At 44.1% G+C, this 25,505-nt stretch overlaps 1 protein-coding gene across 1 annotated transcript in view; it reads right to left on the bottom strand.

The window, feature by feature from the left end:
- Window positions 1-3,159: 3,159 nt before the first annotated feature.
- The window catches only part of EIF2B3 (eukaryotic translation initiation factor 2B subunit gamma), a 117,711-nt gene continuing 95,365 nt past the window's right edge, over window positions 3,160-25,505 (bottom strand). The window contains exons 9-12 of the mRNA XM_061413125.1: window positions 24,212-24,289; window positions 23,532-23,680; window positions 11,125-11,228; window positions 3,160-3,321 (exon numbers count right to left, since the gene is read on the bottom strand). Of these exons, the coding sequence (XP_061269109.1) occupies window positions 3,272-3,321; window positions 11,125-11,228; window positions 23,532-23,680; window positions 24,212-24,289 (381 nt within the window). The 3' untranslated portion in view covers window positions 3,160-3,271. The remainder of the gene's footprint in view (window positions 3,322-11,124; window positions 11,229-23,531; window positions 23,681-24,211; window positions 24,290-25,505) is intronic.

Genomic DNA, 25,505 nt, shown 5'->3' with positions numbered 1-25,505 from the left:
CTCCACGCTTTGGAGAGTGGCTTTGGGCTGGCTTCTGTTATCTGGGCCAAAGTCAATAACCCTGAGATGTGGGGGAGAGAAGCAAAGGCCCTAGCAGCCCCCCACTGCCACCCACTATGTTTAGGGACCACGTCTGTATGCCCCTTCCCTCTAGGCAGATTTATGCCAATAAGACCTGCCAAGTCTCGAGTGCTAGAGGATGCAACCAGAGATCAGAGAATGGCCTTTTACCCTGGTGGTGAGGTAAGGAGAGAGGATTAAGAATCAAAGTAGAGGCACTTTCCTGGTGGTTCAGTGGCTAAGACTGTGTCCCCAGTGCAGGGGGCCTGGGTTTGATCCCTGGTCGGGGAACTAGATCCCATATGCCACAACTAAGACCCTGTGCAGCCAAAAAAAAACAATCAGAGTAGAATTTCCCTGTTTATCCATGGCAGAAAACCCCCTGATGGAAGCCTCCTGGGTGGTGGCAGATGGCTCAGGTTGAGGACAGGGCATCCTGACCTCTAGTAGAATGTGTTCTCCTGCTTAGCCTCTTTCCCTGTCAGCTCCTTCAGAACTGAGCTTTCTAGACCTTCTGTCTGGGTGGTCCTTCCCACATCCCTCTCCCCTTTCCTCAGACACATTTAACTATTTAGAAAGCAGTATACCAAGACCTGGCTTATGTATTAATACTTCCTTAGGGGGAGGGATGCTTGTGGATTTAAAAAAAAAGTATACTCTTTGCAATTCTCTGGAAACAGAAACAGCTTCTAAACTAGGCTGTGCAGACCCCTAGATCACTCTTGGGGGTCCAGCTAAAGAGAGTTTTCCCCACACTTTCCCATGCAGATGGGAGTGGGCTAGCAAGAATAATGTGGTGAAGTGGGAAGAAGTTCAGCTTCTGGCCTTGGCAGTCAGTCGCTTTATAGGCTCAGGGAGCTCCTGCTAGCAAGTAGGGGAAAGGTGTTACTGGGGGTGGAGGTGGGGGTTCTTGGAGCAGTAGCCATCAAATTGTGTCTGATCTGGCAAGCTCCCAGAACCCCGTTTCTCAACACCTCCTCAGAGACCTCCTTGATTTGCCATTAAAGGCTCCCTGCCCCTCTCCTTCACTCCCCTCATGCAGCACCACTCAGAGAGGCAGGGCAGAGCCTGTCAATCTTTTGCCTGCCTAGCCTTCTGTCCCATGAAGAGGTAGCTGGCCAGTGGACATTCAGTTGCTCATTCTATTTCAAACCTCTGGAGATGTTGCCAAAAGAAAACAAAAACTGTCCTGCCTTCTGGCAGACAGAGTGAACAGAAGAGAAATCAAAGCATCTTGGGCACCCAGCCAGTTTTGGAGTTGGTGGAGACAATAGCAGCAGTGTCCCAAGCTGGGGGATGCTCCCAGCTGGGACTCAAACTCAGCAAAGGCCTTCCCCTGGGGAAGGCTCCCTTCTTTCAGCTCCCTTCTTTCCTTGGAGTAGGAGCAAGGGAAGGCAGAAGAGAGGCCTTTTCCTCTAGCCGAGGGCTCAATGGGGAAGATCAGAAAGGAGAGTGGGAAGGTTCTGGGACAGTATAACCAATCCTTTCCCTTCCCTGACCCCACCCTTCCTCCAAACCCACCCACCTCTAGCCCCTTTCTGAGGTCAAGGAGCCATCTCTGCACCTGGACCCCAAGCATCAGAAAGCTCTGAGAGGGGATAAAACCTGAGATTACAAGGGCCCTTAAAAGTCACCCAGTTCAACTTTTCCATTTTGCAGGTGTGTAAACTTAGGGGCAGTGACCTGTCCAAAGCCAGACTACATTCCAGAGCGCAGGTCTTCTATTCAGGCCAGGACTGTCTCCAGCACCATCGCTGCCCCACACATTTAATTTCAGCTCCAAACAGGATCATCTTGGGCACCACCACAGCTCTTTATTTCTACCTCCCCACAGTCTTCTCGGTTTCAACCACTCTGCTGGGCCATTTCAGCTTCTCTCTGATGAGGGCAGACTTTCAGGAACCTTGTCCTGACCAGTGGGGAGAATGTGGAGCGCTAGAGCAACCCAGAGGGCTGGTGGAGGTGGAGCTCCCCCAGAGGAGGAATGCTCAGTTACTCTCTATGAGTTAGTCCAATGACAGCAACTAAGATTCAGGCAGGATCACTCAAATGAACTTGAGAGACTTCAGATTTTTGAAGCAATGTAGAAACCAGTATTTCAAATCATTCTTTATAATTACTGCCACCCACAGTGAACACATCAAGAGAAACCTTTACTTTGATAATTCTAGGAGGTGAAATCTCACCCCAGGAACCACTTTCATCTTCCAGCCAGCACCTGCAGGTGGTAAAAGCGGTGTAGGGAGAGGCAGGAGCGGAGTACAGTATCTGGGAGTAGGGGTGGTGCAGACAAGGTGGATGGGGTTCCAGAAGAGCTGTGAGAACCGAAGTCTCATTTCTCAATTACCTGAAGCAGCAGAGTCTATATAATTAGGATATAAAGGAGTGCAGCTGGAGAAGAATCAGTAAGAATTTCAAATGATGATCTGGGTTCCTGGCTCTTCCTTTCCCAGTTGGGCAGACCTCCCTAAGAAGAGGTGAGAAGGGGTCTGGCTTCTCTCAGCCCACAGCTTTCTTTTATTGTCCTTGCTTCCACTAAAACCTGTGGGGATAGCATTGCTGGCTAGGCAGGGGCTGCCTCCTGCTTGCTTTAAGGGTCTCCAGGGTATAACAGTTGGGCTGGATGCCTCCCAGACACTGGGAGGATGGGAAGTAAATGGCAGGGGTGGGAGGGTGAGGCTGGGGTGGCATGGTGGCAGGGGCCAGGAACCTGTGTGGGTAGGTATGGGAACAGAGTAGTTAAGTCTGGGGCTGAGGCTGCCCACACTGGCAGCTGCAGGAGGCGCATCACATGCAGAGGTGGCAATGGCAGCAACTAGGCCCACAGATCTACAAAGCCTGATTAGGGTTGGGGGCTGATGGACCCTCAAGTCCTTTCAGGTGGGAGATGCTTTTAAGGGCTAAGCTGGGCCAGCCAGTTGGAAAGTAGCCCTCCTGGGAGCTTGACCACTGGACAGCTGCTGCCCCTGCCTGATAACCTTGGTGTATAAGAGCCAGGCCACGTGTCCTATCTTGTCCCACACGCTGGCTCTTGACAGTTTTTCCAACAGGAACATACACTGTATCCTCGGAGCCCAACTACTCCATAAGTCTCCAGAATGCCTTTGGGAGCCCTTCTTTTATTGGTAAATAAATACAGAGTCAAACAGGTGGGCCAGCCAACATCTGTAGTTCTGGGGGCCAAAAGGAAGGAGTCTGACTTGCTCAGAACTCAGATCTCCAGGAACTGGTCATTCCCCACGATCACATTCACTCGTTTGGCTATAAAAGAAAAAGAAAAGGTTGTTTGAGAACTGGAAGCAAATGAGTTCATTTCAAATCCGATTACTTCTAATTCTGTGTTCATAAACATTTATTCCTCTCCGATGTGGCTCTGCTCTTTAGAAGCTCTTGGGAAAAACAACTTGCCAAAAGGTCTTTGGGAGAGACAGCATCTTCCCACCCAGGAGGTGGGGACTGACACCTGGCTTTCAGGAGACGTTCCATCAGAGGGGAACTGGAACTGAGTCTTAAAGAATGAATAGAGTTTTTTCAGGCAGTGTATCAAGGGGAAGGCATTCCAGGCTGTTAGAACAGCATGAGCAAAGACATAAAGATATAAGAACGAGGAATGTGAAAAACTCTGGTGTAGGATAGGGCATGGGGGAAAAAGAGTGAGAGGAAAAGAGACTAAATAGTTAAATGGAGATACTCAAAGGAGAAAGGGAGATGTCTCCCATGTCATATGTAAATAATATTGCACACTCGATAGGGTTATTGTGAGAATTCAATGAGTTAAAGCATACTGAGTGTTTGATAAACAGTGGTTATTATTTTTGTAAAGTTCAAACCCATAAGGCCCTCTATGACCTGACCCTTGTCTACCTCTCCAGTTTTATCTTCCATCTTTCTCCATTTGTACTTGGAAGCCATATTGTTTTATAGCTCTAGACCTTAGTATATGCTATTTTCTCTGCCTCAAATGCCTTTCTTCTCCTCCCTACTCACCCTAAATACCCTAATCAAGCATCTCCACTATGTGGTGCCTTCCCTTCTGAAACATTCATTTCCTGGTTTGTGAAAACACTCTACCTTGGATGTATCTCTATTTCTCTGTAAGGATTTTGAGTGCAGGGGCAGTGGATTTATGATCATATCTAGCATAGCTGCTGGCACATGAAAGATTTCAGAGGTCTGTAGTTAAATGACAAGGAAAGGGTGTGACTGTGTCTAAAGTTGCAAGGAAGTGAAGGTTGGTGAAGTAGAGAAGATCAGGGAATGGTGAAGCCGAGGGGCTGGATGGTTCATTGATAAATACGCTGAAGTTGTTCAAGATGTTTGGAAAAAGAGAGGGAGGAAGCGGGAAGACTGTGAACCCTTGATACATTTAGGAGACTTCCCTGGGGGCTGACCAATTATGTGGTAAAAGGTAAGAAGAGGGTTAACTTTCAACAAGTAGGAGCTATAGAAAGGGGGCAGTGAACCAATGGTCGGGAAGGGGCAGGGGAAACCAGGCATGCCTTCTTCCCTGAGGGCCTGGGGCAGATGTAGGGGAGAGGGGAGTGTTCAGCCTTCTACTGACTCAGACAGAAAAGGCTGACCACCTGGCGGACAATGGATTCTTTCTGGGTGAGCCTGACCTCTGAAGGTCCAACAGCTTTATTGCCATACTTGGGACTTTAAGTGTGACCCTGATAGGTAAGGCAGAAACTCTTGACTTTCCTGCAGCTCTACTTCAGCCTCAGAAAGGTTTGGTGAAGCAAAATGAAAACCGTTGATAATGGTACCAAGTTTGATAACACGAGATGTTTTGGTCTGTTCATAGTGCCCACAGCCTGGAGCCTACTTCTGCTCTGCCAGTAGAAAGGGGGTTTCTGACTGAAGCCCTGAAAACTTTGAGATTTCAGACATGTCTTCTGTTCTACCCACCTTTCTAGCTTTGTTTCTTGCTACATCTCCTTTACATACTGTATTCTAGATTTTCCAAATGATTTGCAGTTCCCAACACAAGAGACTGTTTTTTGCTTGCCTGGTTCCCCTTAGTTTAAGAGGTTCTTCCCTTTTGTATATTTGATGTATAGCCAGCAATTTTAAAATTTAGCCTAAATTCCTTCCTTTGAGATGGTATGCCTGATCCTTGTGCCAAGAACTGAATGATTTCTCTTTTCTGTCCTTAATGAACCCTGACATCATACCCGTGAAACTGTACTTAGTTCTTTACTTATCTGTGTCTCTATAATAGACTGAGCAGCTGGACAGTAAAAGGCAAGTCTTACTCATCTTGACACCCCTAGTCTCCCAGAGCCTAGAAAATAGGAGGTGGTATTATTGAAGAAAGCATGTGTGTTCTCGGTGGTTATGTGAGGGTACAGCAGAAGGAAAAGGAGCATGTATAGAGGAGAAGGCCTCCAATCCCCTTGCCAAAGAGAACACAATTGACACACTGGTGCATCACAGCAAAGGTGCTAGGGGTTGAGAGCATCTTTGGGCCTGTCTCTCTAATGTTCTCCAGTAGGAAGAGAAGCTCAGGTCTAGGCCTTTCACAAAGTTTTTGTTATAGCATTGTATTTGACAGAGGCAACCTCCTGTGAGAGGAAAAGGTGACAATGCAGAATAGGAGAGCTCTGAGCCACAGAGCTTTGAATTCTAACTGGACTTTGATCACATTATTCCATGTCTTTGGTTTCCTCATAAAGCTGTGGGGATTCAGTAAGATAACTGATGTAAAAAGCCTTGGTAAGAATTAAATGGAAGTTGCAGAATGCACCTGGGTTTGGCTTGTGTGGTCCTGCCCCAGAAAGCCATCTGCTTCCTTCAGTGAGAAGGATGGGAGGGAGGCCCAGACAGTGCTCAGGCTTCTACATTCCCAACGGCTGGGGCTGGTCTTGGAGTATGACTGTCAGTCAGGCTTGACCTTGAGGTAAGACTGATCAGAAAAGAACAAAGGAAATGCATCTTGGGCTAGCTTCCCAGGAACCTCCAAAAGTTCCTCTTGGCCCTTATGCCCTCTGTGGCCATGAGTTAGCCATATCATCTCATGTCTAGATTCTGACATCTGCCTTCCCTTCACCCAGGCTCCTCCTAGTTCCCAGGCCACTGGAATGTTCTGAAGACAGTCCCAGTTTTATTAACACTCTTCTTGGTCCTTAGTCCTCCAGACCAGAGGGGTGAGTGAGGTGTCAGGCTGAGGCAAACAACATCTTATTCTGCTCTGCTAGGCTCCAAATAAATACCTGCACCTTCTCTGGCTTGCTCACTGGCATTCAGAGGAGAATTATTGCATCTGGCATTTTGGGGGAAGATTTTATGGAGACTTTCAGTAAGGTGGAGGAAACCTGAAGGGGAAAAACAAGCAGTGCTAGTTCTGCTTGGCCAGAGTTGGAAGCAAGCTTCAGTAAACACACTGGAAAAGTTCTGGGCTGGAATCAGGTCAGCAAAGATCCTAAAGAGAAGAGCACAAGGGAGGAAAGAAAGCTGGGGAAAAACCAATGAGACAGAGGGGAATGACAAGTCACATACGAGAAGCTGCACTGTTGGGAGGCTGGGGAGGATTCCTGCTAGGCAGGACTTGACCTATGTACCCATCAGGTCTACTTTCATGGCCAAAGGACTGATCACTGTGGTCCCAGGGAAGAGATCCAAGTTCTCTCTCTGAAAGTAATAAGAGACTCAGATGAAATGTCCAATTAGTCTCCCAGGTTTTGACTTTGTTGGCTATAGCTTTTCAGTTGGCTTGAGCAGGAGGTCAAACTTGGCTGCCAGGATTTTTGCCAGAGATAATCTCATTAACTGAGCATGCTGGGTGGGGTGAGAAAGGCTGGAATTGCTAGAAAATGCCTTGTTCTCTCAGTAATGCTAGAAAAGGGCAGTGGGGCCTACACTGGGTTATGAGAGTCCTGTTTTTGGTGTAGAGTCCCATTTTTGCTATGGATGTGGTGACTCTGTGGCATGCAAATGATTGGGATTTGGAGAGAGGACAGGATTACTTCTGAGGATGAATGTTTTTTCCTAAAATCCCTTAATAGGAGAAAGACTGACTGGGGACCCTGCTATCTCCTGACCTCTTTGCTAGTGAGGACCTAAGTTGATGTTTGTCTAGGTCATCCATGGTAACAGGTTGAGATTGCTACACTGATGGCTGGGAATTTGCTTTCTCAATATAGCTCAGCCTCAAAGAAAATGATAGTGGGAACAGGCTGACGTCCAGGAATACCTGTGGCAGGAAAGCACTGACTACTGGGCTGGCCGCAGCGATCCCTCTAGCATAGAGGCCAGAGTAAGAAATGTTGGGGATCTCCAGTTTAGAGACTTCCCTGGCCCCTTCTTCAGGACCCTTAACGAGACACATAGTCTTAGTTAGAACCAGAAAGCGCAGGAGACATTGCAGCCTGTGACATCTTAGGGGTGTGGCAAGCCTAGCCCTGTGCTCCTTGATGGTAGATGATGTGCGTCAAACCCTCACTGTCTGGCATTCATTATTCATTCATGCCTTCTGCACACAAAACTAAGAGGGGTCCTTGCAAAGGAAAAGAAAGGCACACTATGACTTTGTTGGAGGTGGGGAGAGGAAGGAGGAGAAAACTGTGAGGTTCCAGGTTCCAGCATGTAAGAAAGCCGGGGGCGGGGGATGGGGGGGGGGGGGGGGTGGCGGGTATGACCCTGCAGGGCAGTGGCAAATGGAGTTCACACATTCAAATATGCCTGTAAAAACAACAAAAGGAAGCATCTCCTGGCTCTAGGAGGGACTAAAACAAGAAAGCACTGGGTATTTCTACTTTTTTGCTGAGCAGGAGCTAATTTACAAAGCAAAGAGGCAAGAAAGAGGTAGAAGAAACATTGCATGGGGCCACAAACCCAAATAGAAGAGAACAAAAAGGACAGAGAAATGTAATGAGGAGTCAGGGAGCGGATGGGATTATCCTATCCTGCTTTTGAAGGATCCGTTCCAAGGCCTTCCACAAAGTCAGAGAATAGGCTGAGGTTCTGAATTCTATTTTAAAGAAACAACCAATAGGCCCTAGATGATCAAAAACCAAATTTCTCTTCAAGCCAAGGGTAGGTATGGGTGAACTGGTATGTTGAGCAGGAGAAAGAGCTAAGAGGAGAGAAAAAGCCAGGATATGGAGGCCAAATATATTTTTCCTACCTGTTGGGGAAAGATGGACTAAAGGGAGAAAAAGAGTATCACTGTTAAATTTTGCTAGGCCAGCCAGGAGTGGCTTCTTCCTCTGGTCTTTTTGGAGGCTGTCAATAGTTCAGGCTCAAGACCCAGTTGTGTTATGTACTAGCTGTGTTCAGTTCAGTTCAGTTCAGTCGCTCAGTCGTGTCTGACTCTTTGCGACCCCATGAATCGCAGCACGCCAAGCCTCCCTGTCCATTACCAACTCCCGGAGTTCACTCAAACTCACGTCCATCGAGTCGGTGATGCCATCCAGCCATCTCATCCTCTGTCATCCTCTTCTCCTCTTGCCCCCAATCCCTCCCAGCATCAGAGTCTTTTCCAATGAGTCAACTCTTAGCATGAGGTGGCCTAAGTACTGGAGTTTCAGCTTTAGCATCATTCCTTCCAAAGAACACCCAGGACTGATCTCCACTTTTGGTAAATTTCAACTTTCAAAGTCTCAGTTTCCACTTTACCAAATGGGTCAATAAAGAATCCCTACCTCAGAGGGCTTTCATGAGAACCCAATAAGACAGTGCACGAGAGAACAGTTTAAAGCTGTATACAATAGCCATAAGCCAGTGCAACACCCCCCCCCCCCCCCAGGAAGGCAGTGCCATCCTTGCCCCTTGTCCTGGGGTTCAAGCTGGTGTCCCAGCCCTCTCATCTAGGATCATACCTTCAGCTTGCATGGGATCATGGCAGAAAGTACCAACAGCTGGGGAGCCACTACTGACCAACACTCCAGCTCAAAGGCTCTCTAGTGAGATACCAGGTGGAGTTTGTCCCCCACAGACTGAACTAAAAATGCCAGCCTTCCCCACAGCAAGGGCATGGACAGATAACCTAGGTTTGACCTGTTAGTGTAGCCACCAGAAACCATGAGCTGGGAACTAGTGACACAAAAATATAGGAACCAAGAGATTCCACTTTGGGGCTGCTGGGCAGCTGGAGCAGCAGAGCAAGCGTGTAGTATCCAGTGAAGATGGCAGCAGTGTCCTCACCAAAATGATCTGGAGGGTAAATCGTGGCTGTGACCCATTTTCTAAGCTTGATTCTGCAGCCATCGTGGAGCTGTGAGCTATCTAGTATCTTTTCAATGAATTCTTTATCAGTTTAAATCACCCAGAGATAGTTTATATTGCTTACAACAAAGAACTTTATTGGTAAACTAGTATCACCCAGAAAAGGCCTTTCAGAAATGACAATTCTCACATGTAGAGGAAGAAAGTACTTGAAATGTGAGAGGAAAGGCAGTGAGAAGAAGAGTTATGTCTAGTCTCTAGTGAAGAAATAAGGCTGAAGGGTGGTTTCAGGCAAAGGCAGCATCTCCTCAGTTCATTTATCAGTGTTGCATTTGGTTCTTTCATCAGCGTAAGTTTAGGAAAAAAGTCAGAAGAGATCTCATGATAATTGCAACTGTCTCACAAATGTCTTTTTTGGAACCCTAACTCTCTGCCCTGAAATGCCCCCAAATTCCCTTTACCAAGGGATCCAAAATTTATTTGCTCATCTCTACACTTCCCACATCTACTATAAACTAGGACCTGTTCCGAGAGCTAGGGACACATATTGAAATAAGTCAGTCCTTGGTCGGAGGTTCTTAGTCTAGTAGTGAAGATAGATTCATAGATAATTGCCATTTGTCTATGTGCTTTAATTAAGGGATTGACAAAGGTGTGGAGGAGGAAGGAATGCTCATTTTGACTGTGAGGAGTCATGGAAAGAGTCAGGAAGGTTCTATAGAGAAAACACTTGGGCAGAATCATTAAGAATTTCAGACAGAGAGAGGGCATGTGCAAAAGCACGGAGAGGCACAAGACCATGGTGCATATGTGGAGCTCTAAACCCCATGGTATGCTCCAGAAGTTGTGTGTAATCCTCATAACATTTAACTGTATTTAGTTCTCACAACGATCCTCCAAAATAAGTTATTATTGTCTCAGTTTTTCTAGTTTCAAACATCTGAGGCCTAGAAATTAAAAACAACCTGGTGCCCATCCAGTGATTTGCACAGCTGAGATCTGAACCCAGGTCTGTTTTGAGTCTAAAGCTCACAGGAAAGGTATATGACTTTAAAAAATAAAAGGGAAGGAGGAAAAATGGAAGAAGGCCTTTACTTACTGGGAGAAGGAAAAGGTGGCTTCCACAAACTCAGAACTGGTGGATTTAGTTCTTTCAGCAACTCTCCTACCCCACCCTAGTTTAGGTTTAAGGAATAATCTGAAAAGCAATGTGCCCTCTTTACTGATCTTGAGCTTTGGCTACTTTTTGGTTAAAAATCCTCTGCCAAATTATGGACCATTCCAATTTGCCCAGCCCAGCAGGAAAACCCTGATGTTTGTATGTCTTTTAAGCATTACACAGACTTTCTATAGCTACAGAGCAGAGCAAGCTAACACTAAAGCATCTCTAAGCAGTTGAGGATGGCACCGAGACAATGGCTTTCAAGAAGCTACTAACCTTCTTCCAGGCCAAGAATCCATGGGACTCCTCTCCCTTAATTACCAGGTCAGATGAAGTACCCAAGGACTGCAGGAGGCTGCCAGAGATAGTTCCAGAGCCTCTGTTGATCACTGGCCCTTTTCTCTTATGCCTGACAGCCACCTTAAAGTATTGGTGCCAATCTGGGTCATTAGATATTTCTGGTATGTTTTAAATTTTTTGGTAGTAAGGCTGCATAAATATATATGAAGACTTATCTAACAAGATAAATTTTCAAAGATGGAACTGTGAAGTCAGAATTAAAAAATTTGACAGTGATGTCAATTGCCCTCCTAAGATGGCTTTTATCAATTTATATGTTTTCATCTGTGGGGTATGCATATGCTTGTTCCCCAGTTCTCATCAGCACAGAGCATTATCTTTGTTAGTGTGATATGAAAACAATGGTATCTGTGATTGTAATTTGGGTTCTGGTTTACCTTTGGCTTCAATCCTCTGGCCGCTTCCAATTAGGCAGTTCTTGATGTCTGCTCCCTTCTCAATTACGGCATCGTTGCAGATGATGCTGCTCTGGATGTTGCTTCTGTAACACAGTAGCCAAATTAGGGAGTGTCCATGTCTCTCATCACCATCCTCACCCTTATGGGTTGGAGGTTCTGGTTCCTCCATATGCTAGGAATAGCTGGCCAGTCTAGTTAATGGTTACATGATTATGTTAGAAGATAGACTGCCTCAAGAGAGGATTGGGCTTTAGAGAAGTCCAGAGTCTGTATATGCTCATAATGATATTCACCCAAAGCCTGCAAAGAACAAACAGTATGACTTCAGTTCTTTAGGCACCCCAGACCTGGAGGTCTAAATTCCACCCAATTGCTCTTCCTTTGGTCTGGGGGTGGAAGCTGGCCCTGACCCCTGGGCTGATCCATTGTTTCTGCCTCTCATCTGGGAATATATAAAAAATTTCAGTGGAGGCTCAGATCCAGTGAATCTTCCTAGGAGATAAGCTATAGAAATAATGGGTACCCCACAGCTCTTACCACAGACCCTGGTTAATCAAAACCATAATTATTTAGAAAAATAGGATATTTTAAAAGCCAACTCCATGCTATATAAGAGACTACTCTAGACCCTAAAGCCACACTCTCAAGAGTAGCACCACTGGCTCTTAGCATTTGAATGTGTTTAAAAAGCATCCTCTTGGCTTCTGAGGATGGGGGGTGGGGGTGGGGGGAAGTCCTTCTGAAAATCTTCACTAGCATTTATTCCATACCTACTTCAGGCCAGGCACTATGCTAAGCAGGCTACATATATTACAGAAGTGAGTTACCTAGATGATTCTAGGAGTATCATTTTTACCTCTGATAAAATAACCAAATTTTGCAGATGAGATGACAGATTAAGAGAAGTTAAACCATTTACCTAAAACCACATTAACTGCCAAGTAGCAATTTCAAAACTAAGTCTGCCTGACTCCAGAATCCATACATGCATGGTCAAACAAAGAAATTAGGGGAGAAGACTAGAGGAAGCCTGGGACTGCTGAGTTGTTTTTCTGGGCCAAGATGGCTCTGTGGAATGAGATCTATCCTAATAAGGGAATATTCAGTCCCTAAAGAGTCAGAAGTGGGCAGCTGGAGGGGAGAAGGAGGTAAGTAGGAACGGTCTGAGTGTCCATTTAAACAAAATAAAACATCAACTAAGGAAAAATCCTCAAGCAATCCAAGAGGCATGGGGGATGGAAAAGAGGCCATTCCAAGGACTGAAACTATCATCCACAGGTCATAAAAAAGATCCTTGCCAAGTGCCAAAATTTTAGTAAAATGCAAAAAAGTAATTCTAGCATTTTATGGCATTTCAGAGCCTTCTTTATTCTTCTAGAAGGTTAAAGCTTGTCAGAAAGTGGCAAAGGTCAAAGCCATAGCACTCTGCTGTGGGCTAGAGATGGGCAGAGAAAATATTAGGTTTTTTTTTGGCTGCTTGGTGAGGCATGTGGGATCTTAGTTCTCAACCAGGGATCAAACCCATGCCTCCTACAATAGAAGCATGGAGTCTCAACCCCTGGTCCACCAGGGAAGTCCCAGTACTAGTTTTTTTGGCTCAAACTCAGGATATGCTCAGTGGGTGGGCATTAAGGGACCTTCCAGAACTTTTCAATTTGCCCTCCCTGAGAGAAAGCAATCCAATCAGCAGTTAGGGTGATTCCGGATCCTGGGGTGAAAATTCACCCCAAAAGAGTAGTAAGGAAGCATACAGAAAGCTTCAGACACAGAGGCTTCTGAGGTATAGTAGTAGGTTTATAACTGGCCTCTAGTTTGTCATTGAAAAGTCTCACTTCTTTTTTCAAAATGGGAGTAAGGAGATGCTTCTTGCTCAGTAGTTAAAGAGTATATAGTATATAGTATGCTCTGGAGTTGGGCAAGAAGTAAACATAGTCAGTAAACGAGAAAGAGCCAACAGGAACTCAAGCAGCCATAATCAGAGAGTACTAAATGACTATTTTGGAATCTGGGACACAAGTGGGAACCATCTCTGGAAGGAAGAGTCTGGAATGACTGAGGTCAGATTTCTATAGCAATGGAGAGCGTGGGTTCTGATGTTTTACAGGTCTCACTGAGATCTTCAGGAACCGCCCATATTGCTTTGTTGTTTGTTTCATCTAGTTTGTGTTCCTCTGAGACAAATAAACCACCACTAGTAAATCTGCAGATGTGATCGGGAAAAAGTGGAAGCTCTTGGTCAGTGGATCTGTGGAAGGCTTTGAGATGAACACCTGAAAAAAGGCCTTAGTGAGTATGAAACTATTTTCTACTACTTGTTTCTTCAATTGTTTCCCATGATCACTGTTGCAGTCACAAGTCACCTTCATTAGTAAGGCTGAGGTACTCTCGAAAAATTTTAAGCCAATTTAGCTTTCCCCCTGTTGAAAAAGAACTCCAAGGTTAAGGATTTTACTGCAAGTATGTGTGTTTGCTCAGGCTGGAGAGGAAGGACAGACACTACCATATCTAACAAGCCCCCTCCACGCTGCCAGTCCACAGTAAAGACTGCCTTGTGCTTAAAGTAGGAGGGGGGATGACTTCCTATACAGCTCATGAAAAGACCCAGTCCAATACCAGAACTACAGCTTCTACATTCTACTTTAAGCTCTCAGCTGGGTACTAAGGACTCTGCTGTGCTGACGCCTGGCTGTGTTCTCTAGGAATCTGCTTGGAGATGGCTAAGATTAATGGACTTTTGATGTTCACTTCTCCTTGTGTGTGTGCACAGTTTCTAAGTCATGTCTGACTCTTGTGACCCTGTGGACTGTAGCCCTCCAGGCTCCTCTGTCCATGTAATTTTCCAGGCAAGAATACTGGAGTGGGTTGCCATTTCCTATTCCAGGGGATCTTCCCAACCCAGGGATTAAACCCACATCTCTTGCATCTCCTGCATTAGCAGGTGGATTCTTTACCACTGGTGCCAGCTGGGAAGCCCTCACTTCTTAATGCTGTCAAACTTTAAGCAAAGCTGCAAGCCTTGGGAAATTACCCTGAAAACCCTAAAGCTTCAGTGGACAGGAGGCCATAAGAAAAACACAGAGGCCTATAGTAAGATCATTGCTTAGCCAGGCATACCATGTCATATCATGGCACGTGGCATGAGGAAGAAGCCCTCACCTGGGAATCAGGGATGCCTCCAAATTCTCATTCCTCTTCTGGTTTTAGTTAGGACTTTTTTCAGTTTATTTCAGGACAGAAGGGAACTTATATAAATGTAATGTCTAATACAGCTCAGTCACTACACAAAGCACTTTATATTCATTATGTAACTTAATCCTTTTAGCAAACCTGCAGGAATGGTGGTATTTATTCTAATTTTTACACAAAAAACTGGGGCTCACAGAGATTAAGCCATGTGCCCAAGCCTACACAGTGGGAAGTGACCCTCCACTGTGCCACAGGCTTCTGCCTCAGCTGCTGACTGGCAGTGTTTGGCAAAGAGCCATGAAACTTTTCAGTAACTCTGAGGACAGGCAGGTTCTTCTCTGGAGATTAGCTGGCAGGCTTGCTAAATTTATTCATAACCTTGGGGGAGAAAAACTTTTTAGGCATATGACTAAAGGTCCACTCTAGGCCATCCGGTGCTTCAGTCCAAAGATTATGGCTGAGTTGCCCATATCTCTCCAGATGCCAGAGGCTCCTTGCCTTGGCCCAAGGGGCTCTGGTCCAGGTGTCTTCTTTTAGAAGAAGAATCATGTATTATTTTCAATGAAATATTTCAGGCATAGATAAGTCCCAGGTGGTACTAGTGGTAAAGAACCTGCCTGCCAATGCAGGAGATGTAAGAGACGCAGGTTTGATCCCTAGGTCGGGAAGATCCCCTGGAGGAGGGCATGGCAACCCACTCCAGTGTTCTTGCCTGGAGAATCCCATGGACAGAGGAGCCTGGCAGGCTACAGTTCACAGAGTCACAAAGAGTCGGACACGACTGAAGCAACTTAGCACTCAGCACAGCAGAGAAGAATACAGAGAATATAAAGAACCCTCCAAAAAATAATACAAAAATACAGCAATTTTCTTTGTTCACATTTCCCCCCCTCTCCTCCCAGAGGTAACTACTGTTTGACTCTGGTATTTATTGTTCTTAAGCATTTTTACTTCATATAATAGTAAATGATACATTGTATTCTTCTGCAAATTTTAAAAATTTTATATAAATGCTATTATTCTCTATATCTATATATCCTAGTGCAACTTCCTTATTTCCCCTTCAACATCATATCTGTGACATTTACCCAGGTTAATTCATGTAATGAGATATAATACTTGTAAAAATATCTCACTTTCTTTCTGTCTCTAGTCACTCTTGCCCTTCGGTCCTATAGATTAATATGTACTGTCTCGGGGACGTCCCTAGTGGTCCAGTGGTTAAGAACCTGCCTTCCAATGCAGGGGACGTGGGTTTGATTCCTGGTCCGGGAAGATCCCACATGCTGAGAGGCAACTAAGCCTGTGCGCCTAGATCCTGTGCTCCACAGGGAATTCAACACAATGAGAAGCCCACACACTGCAACGAAGAGTAGCCCCCACTCTCTACTACTAGAGAAAGTCCATGCCCAGCGTTGAAGACCCAGTGCAGCCAAAAAATAAATAAGTAAAATGTACTGTCTCCAGTGAGTAGGCTGAACATTTCTTCCTTTTAGTTCTATGTCTCCCTTCATTACACAAGGGTTTAGTGGTAAAAATGTCTCCCTCCTAAGAAATTGAATTATATTCCCTAAGCAGAGGCAAAGAAAAAGAAAAAGAACGGTTTGGGAGGGAATCAAAGTGAAGAGGTAACAATTAAAAAATATATATATTATTATTATCTTTTTGGTCATACCACATGACTTGCAGGATCTTCGTTCCCCAACCAGGGATTGAATCTGGGCCCACAACAGTGAAAGCATGGAGTCCTAACCATTGGACTCCCAAGGAGTTTCCAAGATGTAACAATCTTAAAAGAAATAAGCTGGAGTATTCTCAGAAGATGGGTTTAGTGCAAATGGTTCAAATAGAGAATGAATCAAAAGTCCTGAGGAGCCCCTTAAGTCCAGGGGATCTTGTCAAAGTTTTATAATTTGCTTTTTTTTTTTTAATATAAAAGTGTTATTGAAGAAACATGGACAGAATTCTTTTAATAATTATGATCTTTTTGCAACTATCACTGCCACAGACTTACACTCAATCTACCCACTTATCAGTATTTTGTTTCATTACCTATTTGGCTTTTATTATGTCTTCAAGCAGAGTTTTCTAGAGGGTTCATGGGCACCACATCTCCTAAGCCTTGGAGTATTTTTGATGATTTTATACTTTAACCCTAACTTCACTATCTATAGGATTCTTAAGTCACAACTGTTTCCCTTCCAAATTTTCTAAATGTTGTTTTACTGTCTTCTGGCCTCAAATGTCATAGAAAAGTATGAGACCAGCCTGGTTTTCTCCTTTCTCTGTGCCCTGAGATTTTGTAAAAGTGATGTTTACCATTTCTCCTTTGGACTGCCCATGTCACTGTTCCTTATGCTGGTCCAGTCTTGGTGTTCTTTTTGGATTTGACCTAAATTTCTTTGTGTCCTTTGTGTCTGGCAGATATTCTCTAATCTGTGTACGGGTACATGGCAGTTATCTAGTTTTATTACAGATGAAGCTTCCTTCTCTGGTTTTGTTTTCATCTTGATGAGTTTCAAGGAGTTAAGTACTTACTCCAAGAAGTAAGTACTTTACTTTTCTAGAAGTAAACAGGGCTCTCTTGACAGAAATCCATCAATTATAGTAGGAGGGCTTAAATCAGGTATCTCTCTTTTTCATTTAGTAAATACTCACAAGGTATCTAGTACATGAAAAGTATAGTACTGTGAATTAAGGGATACAAAGATACATGAGAAGTATTTCTGCAGAAATTATAGTCTAGTTGAGGAAAAAAGAAAGATGCATTAAATATCATACAAGCATAAGTGATGGTTACACCAGGAACATAGAGGTGGGGGAGATAATATCTGGCTAGGAAAATTCAAGAAAACTGCATGAAGCAGCTGGAATACATATTGGACCTTGAAATATGGGTAGGATTTCTACAGGTAAAGATCTCTAGAAAGAGACAATTCAGGCGAAGTCAATGTCAGGACTAAGAGGAGTGGAAAGGTAAGGGGCTCAGTGGGCAGGAAAGTGGTTTAAGTGTTGGTACAGAGGACACTCAGGGTAACAATGTGAAACAGTAACATATTGTTTGGTTTGGAGGGCTGTACTTGCTGCCTGTAGAAAGCATGGGAAATCCAGGTAAAATCCTGGTTCCCCAGCCTGCCTGCATGTGAAGGTGTTACCCTAGACTGCTGCTTGGGTCATTCACCTTGGACTAGGAGGAAATGCAGGTGTTAAACAAGACCAGAAGATCAAAGACGCAGAGCATGGGATTGACAATTAAGTTTTCACCATACTTTGGATTGCTGAGCATCAGTTGTCATATAAATTGGAAGTGGCAGAAAATGAGAAAGACAGGCAGAAGCCTTCTCTGCATAGTCTTGCCTACACCTTTCCCAAGGTGGTTCTATTAGCATCCTTCAAACCCTGAGGACCTCAGGCAAGTGTTCAAGCCACTGTCCAAACCACTGCTGGCAGAGACAAGCAGACCAAGAATATGAGAAACTCCTTTCTAGACAAATTCATGCTCCTACTCTGCCATTTAGTCCAGATGTAATAGCATCAGGGTAATCAAGTCTCACATGACTACAATTTAATCACCTTCCCTAAATTTACTGTAAGTAATTAAAACTAAATGACCTGAAAATAATGGGAAAAAAGATCATATGGGATGCAAGATGTCTGATCATATCACGAAGAGCTAATCTGCAGGGTTGGGTATTCTCTAATGGCCTTCCAAGTCATTAACCCCAGGTGGGCTACCTAGAGCTTCACTTAAACTTTTTTTTTTTTTTTTACAAAAACAGCAGCAGCCACCATTTACACCTTTACTGTTTCCCCAGCTAGATGCCTTATTAGGCTATCCGAGATTATACCTCCACCAAATATGACTCTGGGATATTATGCTAGGTCTTTCTATGAATTTCTCTCATAAATAAACTGGAGTTCCTTGGAAGCCTTAGTTTCCTCACCAAGTTTATTTATATCAATTCAGGACACTAACAGTGGGCTTTAAACAGCTGCTCCTTTGTCTGCCCATCCACAGGGAAAGAGGGAGAGGTTACCAATTAAAGCAAACAAGAAAGTTATAGCACTCTCTTCGCTGGAAGGTCTGAGGTAAGATGAGACAGAGAGTAGAAGTTATAAAGCCTCATGAGCTACTCTAGAACTAAGTGATCAAATGGACAAATACAAGTGTAGTTCTGGTTTTCAAGAGAATGGTGACATCTTCAGTCTTATGCAGGAATCTGGAATGGGACATGGAGTAGCACAGGTACAATAAGAAAAAAGTCTGGATTGATACTACCATTTATTCCTTGTAAAAATGCAGAAATTGAGCTGGATGATTTCTAAGACCCCATTTCATTCTAACATTCCAGGACCCAGTGTTGGAGCTAGATCATGAAAAACATGAGAAACCTTGAAGTTGAAACTTCATTCTAAAACTGAATCAAGAAGCAATAGATAACTAGAACAGACCAATCACTAGAAATGAAATAGAACTTGTAATAAAAAAAACTCCCAACAGACAAAAGTCCAGGACCAGATGGTTTCACTGCACAATTTTACCAAATGTACAAAGAGGCACATATACTGATCCTTCTCAAATTCTTCCAAAGGATTGAAACTTTATTCTAAAGATAATGGAATGGATTCTTCAAAAGTTTTTGAATAGAACAGGGATATGATCAGATATTCTTTCAGACAACAACACAGGGAACATGCCACCTCTGTGAAGTGAGATAAAGTAATGAAGAAGATGATGGTGATAGCAGCTAACATTCTTTGTGACAAGTGCTGTTTTCACTGCTTTATGTCTACTAATTCATTTAGTATTCCTAGTAAACCTCTGAGGCAATTGGGTTTTTATTCTATTTTATTGTGAGAAAATTTGGCTCAAGGACATAAAACCAATCCCCTAAGTGACTAATAACTGATAGACCCCAGTATTCAATCTGGCAGTCTGATCCCAAAGTTCATGCTCTACTCCATAAAAAAATGCTGAAAGCGTGGATTTGGCAGAAAAAGAAAAATGGAGACAGGAAAGTATGTCAGAGAACACAGCTCAATGATTCAGGAAGAGGTCTCTGGGTCTGACCTCTTTTCCTAACCTCTACTCAGAAACTGGGGTCTTCCCTAGAAGCTCAGTGGTAAAGAACCTGCCTGATAATACATGAGAAGTGGGTTTGGTACTTGGGTTGGGAAAATCCCTTGGAGAAGGAAATGGCAACCCATTCTAATATTCTTGCCAGGAGAATTCCATGGACAGAGGAGTCTGGTGGTATATATAGCTCATGGAGTCGCAAAAGAGTCATACACAACTTAGGGACCAAACAACAACAATCACTACTTAATTTTTCAGTTTTAAGCATTGTCAATAGGCTTTGCGTAATGGAAGATGAAGGTTTAGCTCTCTTTTCTTCCTGCCACTGCTTCCTTTCTCCCTTCCTACCTTTCATCCTTTCAATGTAGTTATAGCAAAATTTTGGTTAATGATCAGTGTTTGTTTATTCATTTTTTAAAAATTATTTTAACAATTTTCTTTCTTTTTGGCTGTGTTGGGTCTTCATTGTTGCTTGGGCTTTTCTCTAGTTGCAGTGCACAGGCTTCTCATTGTGGTGGCTTCTCTTGTTGCAGAGCACAGGCTCTAGGCATGCAAGCTTCAGCAGTTGTGGCTCCCAGGCTCTGGAGCATAGACTCAATAGTTGTGGCCCATGAGCTTAGTTGTTTTGCCACATGTGGTATCTTCTTGGATCAGGGATCGAACCTGTGTCTCCTGTGTTGGTAGGCAGATTTCTTTACCACTGAGCCACCAGGGCAAACTGAGCCACCATAGCAAACTTTGATGCCTTTTCCTTTATTGTACAACTTTTTTTTAAAAACAGAGTTAATATCTGTTTTGTTTTAATTCAAACCTGACTTTTTAGCCAATTATCTAAATTTTTCAAGATGTTTATATGTATTTATCAGTTTCATCTTCCTGTATAAGTGTATCCTGGATTCCACTCTGGACTAATTGTTCCCTTTATGCTTCATGCATAGCAGTCATCCTTGGATATGCCTTCACTATCTTCCCATGGATTCTTTTCAATGTTTATTTATTTTTGGCTGTGTTGGGTTTTAGTTGCCCCGAGGCATATGGGATCTTAGTTTCCCAACCAGGGACTGAATCCATGTCCCCTGAATTGGAAGCTGGGTTCTTAACCACTGAACCACCAGGGAAGTCCCCATATCCCGCAGTTCTTTTTGTCTTTTTCTGAGTGAGATTCTCTTGTTTCTCATCAGTCTCCTTTTGGTTTACTTTTCATTTTGGTGGGACATACCTTTTCATGTCTGAAAATGTCTCTATTCTACTATCACATTTGACTAACACTCAGCTTGAGTACAGAATTCTAGGTTGAAATTAATTTTCCTTCAGATTTTTGAAGGCATTGTTCTATTACCTTCAAGTTTTCATTGTTGCTACTGGTAATAAGTCTAAAACCATTCTGATTGCTGATTAGTTGTTTATGACCTATTATTTCTCTTTGTAAGTTGGTGGCATGCTTTGTATCCGATGTTCTGAAGTTTTACAATGATGTGGGCTTATTTTTACCATTGGGCTGGCCCCTTAGTAGGCCCTTTCATTCTATAGATTCATATTTTTCAGTTTTAGGACATTTTCTTATATTATTTCTTAAATAATTTCCTCCTCCGATTTATCAACTCTCTTTTTATGGAACTCCTATTCAGATGTTAGACATCCTGGACTTTCTCTCTTACTTTCTATCATTTCTTTTATATGCTCCATCTTTTTATCTTTTTTTGCTGCTGCTGCTAAGTCACTTCAGTCGTGTCCGACTCTGTGCCATCCCATAGATGGAAGCCAACCAGGCTCCCCCATCCCTGGGATTCTCCAGGCAAGAGTACTGGAGTGGGTTGCCATTTCCTTCTCCAATGCATGAAAGTGAAAAGTGAAAGTGAAGTCGCTCAGCCATGTCCGACTCTTAGCGACCCCATGGACTGCAGCCTACCAGGCTCCGCTGCCCATGGGATTTTCCAGGCAAGAGTACTAGAGTGGGGTGCCATTGCCTTCTCCTACTTTTTGGGAAATTTCAAATTTATCTTCCTATTTTTTTTTACTGAGGTCTTCCCTCTTTGTTACCATATTTCAAATTTCTTAAGAGTTTCTTTCTTGTTCTTTGAAATGAAAGGTTGTCTGAAAGCATCTTTCTCTCTCTGAAGAGTCTCTGTCTCTTTTTAAGTTGCTTTTTTCTCTGATTTGGTCTGTATCTTTCATGATAGAGGCTTTCTTTAGATCTCTGGTAATCTTTGATTATCTCCTCATATTTAGGAAAGAATTTTAAAACAGTACATGAATGGAATCTGTCATCCATAATTTTAACTATAGGGTGATTTGACTGGGCTGTTAGAAATGTCTTATGTAAATAAATTCAGGTTCTTCTTCTTGGGCTGGTCAGATTCTCCAGCAAAGATTCTTCCAAACTCCCAACAGAAAACTTAGGCCTATTCACCAGGGTTCTGGGAATCGTCAGGTTGTAGGCTTGGGGGAGGACATATTATAGTACTTTTCCTTTTCACCCTGTCTCTGTCGTCTTCCATCAGCCATTCTTTTTTTTTTAAATTAATTAATTTTAATTGGAGGCTAATTACTTTACAAAATTGTCATCAGCCACTCTTTCTAAAGAGCAAAGGCTTAACCTTTAGCTCTATCCCTATGTAGTACCTCTCCCCAAAATGTTTCGTTTAATTCCAAGGACAGTTGTGAGAGGTAGTTCAGCTTTTACTGGCCTTTATAATCTTTCCGTTGGAGAAGGGCATGGCAACCCTTTCCCGTATTCCTGCCTGGAGAATCTCATGGACAGAGGAGCCTGGTGGGCTAGAGTTCATAGGGTCATAAAGAGCTGGACACAACTGAAGCAACTTAGCACAGGCATACAGTCTTCCCCTATCCTTCCCTCCTATCAGTTCCTGGACAGAGAAATCAACAGATGTCAGAGGTAGAATCAATCTCAGGCTGACCTAGCCTACTGGCTTTTTTTTTTTGGCCGAGCTGAGCGGCTTGCAGGATCTTAGTTCCCTGACCAGAGACCGAACCCCGGCCCTGGCAGTGAAAAATGCAGAGTCCTAACCACTGCACTGCCGGGGAATTCTCTCACCTAGTGGTTTTAGCCACAACTCCAGGGCAGTCCAATGGTTAAGACTCTGCCTTCCAATGCAGGGAGTGAGGGTTTGATCCCTGGTTGGGAAACTAAGATCCCACATGTCATGGGGGGTGTGGTCAAGATTTGGGGCTTCCCTGGTAGCTCAGACGGTAAAGAATATGCCTGCAATGCAGGAGACCAGAGTTCGATCCCTGGGTTGGGAAGATCCCCTGGAAAAGGAAATGGCAACCTCCTCCAGTATTCTTGCCTGGAAAATCCCAAGGACAGAGAAGCCTAGCAGGTTACAACTCATGGGGTTGCAAAGAGTAGTTTTTAAAATTTGTTTTATAGATCAATTTTCACCTTCCATAGGAAGGATAAGTGCCCCTCCCCCACTGTATTCCAAACAACAGTGCCTTTACCAGTTTTAAACAATGAGTTTCTGCTTTTCTTAAGAAAAAGTTTCCTTTCTAAAAAGTCTGGAGACCATTGGTAATATCCTTCTTCTCTTCCACCACTAACTTTGCATTTTATACAAGGTAAAAAACCTGAGGTCCATATAGAAGAAGAATTTTATTAAGCATCATTTAAGTCTTACTCCAAGTTCAGGTTGTTCATAAACCAAGATTTTAGGGCATTCCACAGCATCTTAAAATGGGAAAAGATTCTTTCTAACTAGTAACAAAGAAGCTTTCCTTTGAAAATGGAACGTGTCTTATACGTCCACTCCTTGCAGGCCTCTGCTTTCTGTGGGACACTGAGAGGGGGCAGGTGACTCTTAGACATTGGTGCAGTGTCATTCCAGCCCTGCCACAGGCTCACTACTGTGGTCATCCCATCAAGCAGGATACTAAAGCAAGAGAAGGCAGCTTATCTCAGGACTCCAATTGTCATGAGAAAAATGCGAGAAATGCTTTCTGAGACTATGTTATTTTTGGCACTGAAACCAAGGCCTAGGAACTATTCCTTCCTTTCCCCTATCTTCCCCTCCCGAAGCTGATCATCTCCCTAGGCTAGGGTGGCCTCCAAAGCCTCCCAGAGACATCAGGGGCCTTGCCTCAAGGGGTACAAGGGGAGACATACCCTTCCTCCACGGTAACTGAGTTCATGAGAAGGCAATTGGTGACAGTCACTCTATCTCTTATGACACAGGATGAACCAATGACCGAATGCTTAATGGATGACTTCTCTCCAACCTGTGTATCTGGCCCAATGAGGCTGTCAGCTCCAACCTGTAAAAGGCAAATAAAAATATAAAATATAATACCTTGTCCCTTCATCTCAACCAACTGCAAACCAACCCTCCAGATTCCTTAAGCTGGGGTCTAGTGAGATCTTTTCCTAGAGACACTTCAGCAAGAGGGATCATCACCAGTATTTCTCAGGGCCACAAGGTCCCATAATATCTCTGAGACCAACTCAGACTTACATACTCATGCACTTGTGTATACTGAGGTGCTCTCCTGAAGGCAGTGCTCAAGTCAGGGTAAGAAGAGGGACAGAAATGGAAAGATCCTGTGTCTGAGTTCAAAGGCTGTAACGAACCTTCCTTAAAGGGTTTGTGTGGCTGGGCTCAGCACCTGTCCAGGCAGTCTGCTTGAGAGCCTGGACTGGAAGGTAAGATTTTATAACCAGAATCCAGTTTGGGACTTCCCTGGGGCCAGTGATGTTCAGGGCTTGACACCCCAAACCAGCTTCTCAAGGACAAGCCTCAGTGTACCCAGACAGTGCCCCATACCTGCTCTGCCCAAGCCAGCACTTACCATGTGTTTGCTGACAATCTGGGCTGATGAGTGAATCAGCGATTCTTCTGGACAGATAACAGGTAGCAATTTGGACACCTTGAAGAAAGAGGTTTGGTCACTAAAGTAAGACCAGAAAACACCTGAAAGCATGTTAAGTATAACCCCGTGTTCAGTTAAGAGATGTGGGGAATTTTTAGCCACTGCCTCCTGTCTGGATGAGGCAGGCTGATGTATTTCCCCCAAGACAAGGATCATTTATGCAATAGCTTCTATACAGTCTCAACCTCAGTTTCCTAGCTGAGAGCCTCCTCCCTGAAGTACTGCTATGTCCCTCAACCGGGAGGCTGTGAGACAAGCCTTCGAGATAGCCAGGCAGCATTTGGGAGAGGAAGTCTAAAGAGAGCAAGGGGAACCCTGAGGCCTAATCACAGTCACCCTAGGTTCCTGTTCACCTCCTGGACCACAGCGACCATGCAGGAGGGGAGGATGGGAGTAATGATAGATAACTCCACAATCAGGACACACCCTAAGGAGGCATCCATGTTCTTTACCAACAAAATAAAATGCCTAAGGGGACATTCACACTATTCTCTTTCCAGTATGAGAAAACTGAAAATGTTATGGGTGTGGAGTGTTTTAGCTCTGGACCCTTTAAGGCAGAGATAGTATATCTGTGATTCTCAGTGTGGACAGAATGCTGGTCAGAACACTGTGTGTGGTAGACACTCTAACTGAGGGAGGCCTGGCCAGACTGGCTATACTGGTGATGTGAAGGCTAATCCCTCTGTCCCTATCCCTGGGATCTCCTCTGTTATACTTCAGCCAATGCCATCCAGGCCTATCTGACGCACAGCCCCCGCTGACACGCCAGATGATACTTCTCTGACCTCAGGGTATCCATCAACTTGCTTTCAGACCAGCCAGACAGACTCTAGTCATAGAACTGAATAAGGAGAACTAAAAGTTAAATTAAGGAAGCCTTCTATATACCTCTAATGCTACATAGGGGCAACTTTCCCCAGGACTGCCCTGGGTAAACATGGGACTAGCTGGGACTTCTCATAACCCTGTGGCTTGGATTCCCTTGACTATAACCAATCTAGTTTGAGGCTAGCTTGAGGTCTGGGTCTGAGACTGTTACTACCACATGGTGTGGGTCCTAAAGATTCTTGAGTCAGGTTTTCTTCAGAGATTCAATTCCAATTCCAGTTTTCCCCTCCTCCTGTCCCTGCTACACAATAAAGAGCTCTTGCACAAAAGCTGCCTCCTTATTGTTCTGCCTCTTCACCCTCGCCTTAAATAAAACCTGGCG

The sequence above is a fragment of the Bos javanicus genome, chromosome 3 (genome assembly GCF_032452875.1).
Source record: "Bos javanicus breed banteng chromosome 3, ARS-OSU_banteng_1.0, whole genome shotgun sequence".
NCBI lineage: Eukaryota > Metazoa > Chordata > Mammalia > Artiodactyla > Bovidae > Bos > Bos javanicus.
The sequence above is the reverse complement of the archived record's forward strand: the minus strand, read 5'-3'. Positions and strand labels throughout refer to the sequence as shown.